At 38.2% G+C, this 10,512-nt stretch overlaps 1 protein-coding gene across 1 annotated transcript; it reads left to right on the top strand.

Moving 5' to 3' along the window:
* The first annotated feature begins 2,019 nt into the window (after nucleotides 1–2,019).
* On the top strand, nucleotides 2,020–7,106 carry LOC114032297 (olfactory receptor 150-like). The gene is made up of 2 exons (XM_027847547.1): nucleotides 2,020–2,034; nucleotides 6,180–7,106. The coding sequence occupies exons 1-2, from the start codon at nucleotides 2,020–2,022 to the stop codon at nucleotides 7,104–7,106; spliced, it is 942 nt and encodes a 313-aa protein (XP_027703348.1).
* Nucleotides 7,107–10,512: the final 3,406 nt, after the last annotated feature.

Here is a 10,512-nt window from a genome sequence, read left to right as displayed (position 1 = left end):
TTTCCCAAGTTATAGGGTTTTTATGCAGTTGTTTACAAAGTCAGTGTTGGGGGTCTGTAAGCTTTTTTTTTTTTTCTGACATGGTATGATCTAAGGATAGGTGTGTTTACTACTTTCCTAGACTGTGCTCCCATCTGTGAGTGACCAAAAGCACTCTTTTCTGCCATAGAACTGTTGACAGGGTTCCCATTCTTATGCTAGTGTTCCTCCTTGCCCTGGGACTGTCACCCAAGACCATGACCCAGATCTGAGTATGGGCAATACAATAGAATCCTGCCTCCAGTGCCAACAAATGGATACCTGTAATCTCCTTCTGACCAATTTTCTGACACCCCCTCCCTTACCACCTGTGGGCTGAGACTTCTGGAAGCCACTAAAGCTAATGATTCAATAATTCCCAAGGCCTGTTCCTGGTTGCCAGGGCCCAGTCTATACTGGTATACCCTGCACTGGAATGTACTCCACTCTCACCCTGGTTTGACAGACCTTTCCTGCTGATCTTCTAAATTGTCATGGGGTAGAAAATTGTTTCACGCCATCATTTTGCTTGTTCTCCCACTCCAGATTTTTTTAAAAATATTTTTAAAGTATTTGGAGGGGAATTTTGGAGAACTCAACTAAATCCCTGCCTTTTCTCCACCATCTTGGCTCTGCCCCTCAATATAAATTTCTTACAAAATTATAGGATATACACAAATCTCAAGGGAAATAATGAAAAAAAGTGAAAAGGAAGGGGACTTAGCTATATCAAATCTTAAATTATTCTACAGAACTATTGTTATAAAACATTGTGACACTGGTAAAAAAAATAGGTTGATCAGGTGATTCTTATCAATTGGGGAATGATTGAGCAAATTATGTTACATGGGTGTAATGTTTCTCTCTTCACACTATATGAGTTCACGTAAGTTTTCTCAGGTTTTCCTGAAACCATTCATTTTATCTTTTCTTACATAATAATATTCCATTACATTGATATACCATAAGGATTTTTTGATTTGAGTGACCCACCCCATCTTTCCTGTCAGTAAGGTGGTTTCTTTCCCCACAAACCCAAATTCTAGTGATCTCTTTTCAAATGTCAGCACTTACTCTGGAATGGTCCTCCTCCTGAGGAGCATACTTCATTTTCCTGCAAGCTATGACATTATTAATTTCTTAGCTTCCATAAAGAATAGTGGTTTATACTTACTTGCCAATGCTTATTCTGTTCCTATCACCAGGACTACTTTCTTTTCTACTTTCTGAATGTCCACATTTTATCTACTCTTCAAGGCATAGATAAAATTCTGCCTTCTCCAAGAAGTCTTCCTTGGATTCTCCCACCTACGTTAAGGTTCTTATACTTTTTAACTCTTAAAATAGGACATAGTTTTGTGGTATTTTGCTATGTCCCACCTATTTTTTAGCTATTTATTAGCATTATCTTTTTAATAGATTTTATTCTTCTATTGGACAGAGACAAGATTGTATATTTCTATTCCGTGCCTCTTAGTTCTTTGTGGAGCACATAATTCAATATGAATAAATATTTCTTTGTTCATTACTTAATGATCATAAAGTGATAAATGGGGAATACATGAGCATATGCAACCATACGGAAAAGTCATTTTAATTCCTAGCAAGTTCATGAACAAATGGTTCAGTTTCCATATGGTCATGTTTAACATGGAAGCATCATTGCTGTGAATATAGGACTAAGATTTTTATCCCTTGCTGTCCTGGGCCCAGTCATATAGTTCTGAATCAAGTTAATTACTAGAGGAATCTTCCTCTAAGTAAAGGAATTGAGTTTTCTTTTTACATATTAATTGGCTCATTAAACTCCATTCCTGGAGAAAGATGATAATTGTAGCAATGGCTATGACTCAAAAGATTGAGGAATTCCTCAAAAAGTATAAGGAAAAAGGAGAATAAAAAGATACATATGATATAATCAGTTATGGGAAGGTTGTTTATTCTACATAGAAAGATAAGATGCTAACCATGGAAAAATCACAGTGGTCATTAGCACTCTTAATGGTATCAATGTTGATTAAGTAAAAGTTTATACCTCTGGCTACAATCAGTTGGGATGACAATATTTAAAGTGTCATAAGATCATGCAACAACAATAAATACTGCTTATTAGGTATTTCAATTTCACCTCTGCATTAGGCGCTCTCTAATCAAACAGCTAAGTTATTGACTTCTCTTTTCAAAACAGATGTTTCCCTTCCAATCAGTCACTATTGCTACAGTGAGCACCTTTATAATGAACATTTGGCTCTTTAAATGGAACATTTTAATGGCACCTCCAGATTTTTTGAACTCTCAAGAATTTCAGACCAAGTCCATCTCATGACACTCATTTGTCTAAGATCAGGAGAAAACAAACACAGAAGTTCAAAGGCCACCATGCATCCTGTGTATAATCCAGCCTAGTTGAGTCCATATCTCACACGGCAAGTGGCAGTAAGGTCATCATGACATTAGAGTAGACAAGGGCCATCCTTCTCTGTCCTTTATTGGAATCACATTACCTAGAGAGATACAATCAAGAAGCCTCAGACCAAAGTTTTCTTTTTCTTCTTTTTAAAGGTCATTAGCCCTTCCAATTCAGCAGCCATTTAGGGGGTTCTTTGTTACCTCTTATTGTAAGACCATATGAGTGACCAGAATTAAACCTCTCTTATCTTCAATGTAGTGGACTGGAAGTAAGTGGTTACAACCTGCACATGCTCTGTACAACCTACTAAAATGGTAAATTTGAATACACAGCATGCTTCTTGCCCCTACTGTAGTATATGTAAAGTTCAAACCTTAATTCTACTCTTTTTCTCTATGCCCCTTCCTACAATAAGGTCAGCTACTTCTTGTCCACATGCTTAGAAAGGATTTCTTCTTTGGACATTGTTAATAAGTGTCTCAAAATATTTTTTTCAGATTTTTTTCCTTCGATTTTTTTCTGTAGCTACTTGATGATATGGCGGATAGACAGAAATATAACTTTTTTCTTTTTTCATCTTGTTGGTGGTGTCTTCTGTTCTCAAGTGTTGTTTGCTTCTTACAAGTAAGCAAGAATAAAGATTCCAAAATCAGAGGATTTTTGGATTGTGACTATAGAGATAGAAGAAGGTCCTTCAGAGGCTCTCTAATTCAACTCCCTTTTTATTGCAGATGGGTAATAGAAGGCCCAGAGGGGTTAGGTGACTTGCTCAGTGTTATAAATATATTAACTGTTGGGTGTGCAACTGGAACCCAGGTCTTCTGAAGGCTTCAATGAGCAATTGACAGAGCCAGATTCCTTAAAGTTCTAGGGCCAGTTGTTTAAAAAACATTCAAAGATAAATTATATATGTCTGTATCATTCAATTACTGCATTTGAACTTTTAATTGTTATGTGATTAACTACTTTAAACATCAATATACAAACATAACTGACAGCATGATATAATGGATAGAGAGCTGGTCTCAGAGTCTAGAATCTTGGGTTCAGGTTTTTACTTCAACATATATTGGACTAGTGTTCCTGGGCAAATTACATAACCTCTCAGTGTATCCAGAAATTCTTTAAGATTAGAATGAATGAAAAAAAGATTTAATAAATGATTGCTATGTGCTAGGCACTGTGGTAAGCACTGGGGATACAGATATAAAAGAGTAATAGTCTTTATGCTCAAAGAAGTTCAAATCAGGGATACAATACATATGGGGGATGAGTGCCCAGGGAGGGGAATTTTGTTTGGGAAATGACAGGGGTGGTGAATGGAGTTAAGAGGGCTCAAATGATCTACCCTTCCCACAAGTACTGGTAACATTGATTTGATTTCTGTTCCCAGAGTAAGATGTAGAAAGTAGAGTTTAGGGGAGTGTTCATGGGCACAGTAACATGGTGGGATGATGGTATTATCTGATATTAGGAGTCAGCTAGATGTAATGAACTGTCACCAATCAGTATGGACCCAAGGTGATAGTTGGAGGTCCAGTTGGGAGGAGCTACGTCGAATGATAGCCTTAGGGGCAGCTAGGTGGCGCAGTGGATAGAGCACCAGTCCCGAAGTCAGGAGGACCTGAGTTCAAATCTGGCCACAGACCAAACACTTGACACTTGCTAGCTGTGTGACCCTGGGCAAGTCATTTAACCCCAGTTGCCTAAAAATAGAAGAAAATAAAACAAATTAAAAGAAAAGAGTGATAGACCTGTATAGCAGTGGTGCCAAATTCAAATAGAAACAAGTACCACCAAAACATTGAAAAGAATCCCTGTGGGTTGCATATTGCCTTAGAAAAACACATTAGCTTTTTTATGATCTATTGTATTTTTCTTGATTTTGTGAAATATTTCCCAATTACATTTTAATATCATTCCTGTGCACTAGGGAGTGTTGCAGTTTTATGTTTGACACTTCTATTCTGCAGCATAGCAAGTAAATGGGAGGTTAAGTGTTTAAAGCTAGTTCTGTATAATGGCCTTTCTCCATTTAGTGAGACATAGGGTCAGGAACTAGAGGTCCAGTTAGTAAGATTGCAACATAAGTTCTTTACTGTAAGATAAAGGCTGTTATCCTACTTGGAGCTCCTTATACTAATGAAATCAAAGATATAATAGAGGAAATTGTGAACACTGTTGAGCAACTAAGGTATAAACAAATGGTTTATTTATTAAAATTAACACTGACTTTAAATTTGTAAAAGAGCTTAAACAATATAGTATGGAAAATGTTTTTATTTTTCTCAGTTTCATTTTTCTCAAAAAAAGAAAATCAGGATTAAAAAAAAGAACTTTATACATTCAAAATCTGCAGAAATGTTATACTTCTAGGAACCAGTCAGTTATAAATTCAGTCTGGTATCTGAGTATCTGATCTGTTTGACTCTCACCTCCAGAACTTAAGAGAGTATGAGAAAAAGGCAATGCCATAAAAAAAAAAACCAACTACTAAATAGCCAGTGTACTAATAGAGCTCCCTGGTTAGGGGCAACCTGTTGGGTGGTGGGAGGAAGGGTGACTATGGAACATGGTGGAAAACAATAATGATTTATTCCCAGAAGACCCTGGATCTCTGATGAGGTAAGACCTTGGGCAAACTCTGTGAGTTTCTAATAAGGTCCCTGGAAACAATCTATTAATAATAAAACTCTAATATCCCATCAACCAGCAGTTACAGTGAGATTGAGAGATATTTTCTATCCTAAAGTTATAGAGAACTGTTGGGTCAAAGTGATAATAAAAATGTAATCTCTTAGAACTCAAGGCACTTAAGAAATCAAAGACCACACTTGTATTCCAAGCAGAACAAAAGGAAGCAGAAGGGTGTATAAAGATAATCATTCATGACTCCATTGCTACATGTTCCAAACACTTTTTCAATGAAGATCCAGCAGTGGAAGGTGAGTAATATAATTCAACTGCCCTGATCCTTTCTACCAAACTCACCACTATGGGAGCCCAGTTCTTATGAAATCTCACTTCCTTATCTTTATTGGTCCATTGCCAACACCAAGTCACATAGAGCTGGAAATGTGTCTGTGTGGAAGAGAGAAATATCCAGAGATACTGGGAATCATAGAGGCTTCAGTCCCCTAGTTCACTGGATAACTGCTTCAACAGAGAAAGCTCTTATGTTTTCATTGAATGACTATTAATGGCAATTGACTCTCCCCAAGAATCTATTTTCTTTTCTTTGAAAAAATGCCTGAAACCATGGTACCCATCCTGATGGAGAGCAGTTGCCTTTAATGTCCAGCAAAGGTTGCTTCTGTGCTGAGTTTCAGGAATGTGAACAATAGCTAGACAGATGAGCACCCCAATGAGTAGACAAATAGAGAGCTGGAAGTCGTCCCTTTCTTTCATCTCTGAGCTCTCATTTCTGTCAGCAGATTCAACTATCTTTATCAATAACATATTAATCCCGTGGGTAGAATAAAAAAAATTGGATAGGGCTCCTTTCCAACAGTTCTGTTCACAGATACCATCACTGTAAATACTAAGACATGCTAATAATGACACTGATACTCTCACACAGTGACCAGGGACAGTGGCCATAGGCCCCCAGGACCAAAACAGTCCTGGATTCTAAGATTTAGAGTAGTCCATTGTGTGTAAACATCCTTTGTGAGGGGAGGGAGGGAGGAAGGGGAAAAATCCTCTCTAATGTACTACTTCTTTTTCATTCCCATAGGTCTACCACCCAGACAAAGAAAATCACTCTGCAGTGACTGAGTTTATCATTGAAGGCTTAACAGACCGACCAGAGCTTCAGGTTCCACTTTTCTTCCTGTTCTTAGGGATCTATGTGGTCACCATGGTAGGGAACCTGGGAATGATCATCTTAATTGTTCTCAGTTCCCACCTTCACACTCCCATGTACTATTTTCTCAGTTGTCTATCCTTTATTGACTTCTGTCATTCCACTGTCATTACCCCTAAAATGCTTGTGAACTTTGTGTCAGAGAAGAATATTATCTCTTACCCTGAGTGCATGGCTCAGCTCTATTCTTTCCTCATTTTTATAATTTCTGAATGCCATATGTTGGCAGTGATGGCATATGACCGCTATGTTGCCATCTGTAGCCCTCTACTATATAAGGTCATCATGTCCTATCAGCTGTGCTCCTGGTTGGTGGGTGGAGTGGGTACAATAGCTATGGTTGGTGCCACAGTTCACACAGTCTACATGCTTAGAATTGACTTTTGCAAAGATAATATTGTCAATAATTTCTTTTGTGATATTCTTCCCCTCTTGAAGCTCTCCTGCTCTAGCACCTACATCAATGAAGTAGTGCTTCTGGCTTTTTGTTCATTTAACCTTTTTGTCCCAACCCTAATTATTCTTAGCTCTTATGTTTTCATCCTCTTAAGCATCCTTCGCATCCAGTCCACTGCAGGCAGGTCTAAAGCCTTCAGCACTTGCAGCTCCCATATCATGGCTGTTTCTCTGTTCATTGGTTCAATTGCCTTCATGTATCTGCAGCCTTCTACTGACTCCATGGACCAGAGAAAAGTGTCCTCTGTGTTTTATACCATAGTGATCCCCATGCTGAACCCTCTGATCTATAGCCTCAGAAATAAAGATGTAAAGGTTGCACTGAAGAAAATTCTAGAGAAAAGGGTCTTCTCATGAACAGTAGAAAGGTCATCGGTGATTGGCTCAAAGGCTTTGCTGATGTTACTTTCCTTTTCAAGGGATGGATCATATTGCCTGCTCACGCGGCATGATCTACTCACATACCCCTCCTCACAACTCTTTTCCCTCCATCTCCCCAACCTCTTCTTTCCCTGCTTATGCAAACAAACTTTTGTGGGTGAATCACAATTAGAAGTTCTATTAACAATGAATAGCAAAGTGACATGTATTAAAGAGATATCTGAACTACTGGACCTTTAGTATCAAAGAGCTGGGTAGCTGTGAAGCCACCCCATCAGTCTGCAATTTTGCTTTGGTGGAGTAATCAGTTGCTTTTCTGGATTTTTAAGAAGATGATAGACATAGGGTAGGAAAGGATAGCACTTTAAAGTTTACAATAATTTTACAAACATTATCTCATTTTATTTGGACAACAACCCTGGGGGGAGGTACTATTATTATCCCCATTTTATAAATGAAGCAACTGAGGCACACAGGGGTTAAGACTTGCTAAGGGTGACAGAACTTGTAAGTGTGTCTTCTAATCCAAACTCCTCATTTTACAAATGAAGTTAAGGCCCTGATTCTTGAGCTAGTTTTTTCTCTTATACCACACTGCTGACCAGGGTCTCGTCTCTCTCTTTGGCCTGTTGGTTGTTCTTGAAACCAGGAAGACCTGGATTCAAGTTCCACTTATGATCCATGTTGTCTGTGTGATTCTGGATAAGTCACTTAACTAGTCAGTGCTCTTGGTAATGTGTTAAGTTGCCTAGAATGTGTTAACCTGTATTGAGAGAGGGTCTTGCCTCACCTGAGAATTCCTTACATCAATAAAATCACAGGTCCAGGTCCTTTCCCTCTCCCTCATGACATGTTTTTTTTTAAATGGGCCCTTAGGCAAGATCTATGAATCATTGTGGCAGTCAGGTGGTGCAGTGGATAGAGGGCTGACCCTAGAATCAGGAAGATCTGAGTTCAAATCCAGCCTCACATACTTACCAGCTGTGTGACACTGGGTAAGTCACTTAATCTCTGTTGGCCTCAGTCTTTTCAACTGTAAAACAGTGATAAGAATAATACCTAACTCCCAGGGTTGCTGTGAGGATCAAATGAAATAATATTTGTAAAGCACGAAATGCAGTGCCTGACACATAACAAGAGATATTTAAATTCTATTATTATTATTGTTTTTGTTTTTGTTGTTTTATTTCTAATGTATGTTTCAACTTTCTAGTTGTTCATTTTTCTGGTCAGACTTTTTGGTCCCCTTATGTCTTTCAATTATTTTTCAATTCAATCTAAAAAACCCCATAGATTTATCACTTAATAGGTATAAAGAATTGTCCTAGGATAGAAAAACCATAAACAACACAGCCCTAGCTCTTAAGCACCTTGTAGTCTACTTGTGGGGGTGAGGGAGTTATGAGGAGGAGGAAGAATATCATGTGTACAAAGTCTGGCAGAATACAAAATAGAATGCCATAGGAGTAAAGGGGAGATGGAGACCAGAAGTGTCAGACATAACACATATGATCTGCAATACTCCCATGTGGCAGGAACCAGATTAAAATGTAGTTGGGAAATATTTTACAAAGCAAATAAAAATGCAATAAAACATAGATTACATTGTAATTTGATACTAAGTCACCACACAGCCCATGGGGATCCCCTTGTATGAATTAGTGGCTCCACATCTATTTGATTTTGACACCAGTGATCTAGGTAAAATGCTCCAGGAAAATGTAATTGAGGAGAGAACACTTTTAGCTAGAAGAAATAACTGATAGATTTATTGTACTTAGAGAATAGTAACCCTCCCAACTGTGCTGGGATCCTCCTTTCCTACCTAAAAGCACAAATCTCACTGAAGTGGTAGACAAAGGTCACATTTGTTCTATGCCAGTATCAGAACAACCAGAAGATTTGCTTCAAATCAAAGATACTCTGTTTAAAAGAGTGTCCTAGAGGTTCATGCAAAGTCAGGAAAACCCAAACCCCAGGATTGCTGACTGCTGCTGCTGCATTAAGCTCTAATGTTATAAGGATGAGTAGGGCTATTGGAAGATTTGCATTTGCTTGCACAGATGTTGTATGCACTATTATCACCTAAATAGTATGTGTGAAGAGATTCCTGGCAGAACAGCTCTTCTAAGGACATTTCTCGCCATTGGACAGGGTTCTCTGCATGTCACAGCTGTCACTTATGTGGCTGGCTCTCCCACTAAGAAGAAATATTGTGGAGGAATCTGAACCCATGCACATGTAATCCAGCTCCATCTTACTATGCCTTGTGAAGTGTGGCCACCAGAGCTGGCTCCTCGTTGTAGAAAATCTGTGCTGAGCAGGGATTGTTTCTGGCTGTCACACAGAGGGCATCCTATTGTTGGAATCTCCATTATCATTTTGTTTTAGAAATTAGAGAATTTTGAAGAGAATGATTGCATAAATTTTATTTTTTTAAAGGCCTCAGGCACAAGAACTCAAAGAGTTTTATTTTAAATTCTGGACGTATTAAGACTTAATAAAAAGAGTTACTGAAACTAGCAGGTGACTTTCTAGGATTGCCAAAAAATGAGCTCAGCTGTTTTGAAAAACTTAAAGGATAGAAACAGAAAAGCATCTCTTCTCTGTACATGCAGTGACTATGGAGGTAGACCTTTTCCAGTCCCAATAGAGAAATCCAGCTTTACCTTTCTTTTTCTCAACCTATTGATTCCCAGTATTTTTTGAGTTTTGTTAGCTTATACTTTCCTGCTAACTCCATGACCCTCCTGTCTCAAACATTCTATAGTTGGGCATTGTACACATTGTTTTTTCAGTTAAAGTGAAATAAAACAACTGATTTTGAGACTTTCACTGTAGCCCTTGTAGGATTGATGAGATGTTTTAGAAATAGGGGTAGTATTCTTTCTCCCACAAACATTGTCCATTGTCCATTAGTATCATTCAGCTTGACCAGTTACTGCATCTGGTTCCACTATCACTGACCCTAATATCCTGCACTACCATATGAAACTTCCTTTCTGATACCTGATACCTCAATCCATCCTGAGAGAAAAGAAGCAATAAATGGACCTGGGCTGATAAAGGCAGGACTGGATATAGTTGTGTTAGGTAAATGCCCATCAAGGAATTAAGGAATGTGGAGCCCTTAATCTCCAAACCATCAAATTACTATGAATCCATATGGGTATAGGCCTAGCAATGGTAAAGCTGAGTTAAAAAGCATATACTGTTTTAGAACTTTTGATGTATAGTTCAAACTGCTTTCCAGGTTGGTTGTGCCCATGCATTGGTCTACCAACAAAGCATAAAAGTGTCAGTTTTCCCACACTCCTTCCAATGTTTATTATTTTACTTTTCTGTTGTCTTTTCAAATCTGATTGCATTTCTCTAGTTAGTA

The sequence above is a fragment of the Vombatus ursinus genome, unplaced genomic scaffold, assembly GCF_900497805.2.
Source record: "Vombatus ursinus unplaced genomic scaffold, bare-nosed wombat genome assembly UNPS02015414.1, whole genome shotgun sequence".
Classification (NCBI taxonomy): domain Eukaryota; kingdom Metazoa; phylum Chordata; class Mammalia; order Diprotodontia; family Vombatidae; genus Vombatus; species Vombatus ursinus.
This window is presented reverse-complemented; position numbering and strand designations above follow the sequence as displayed.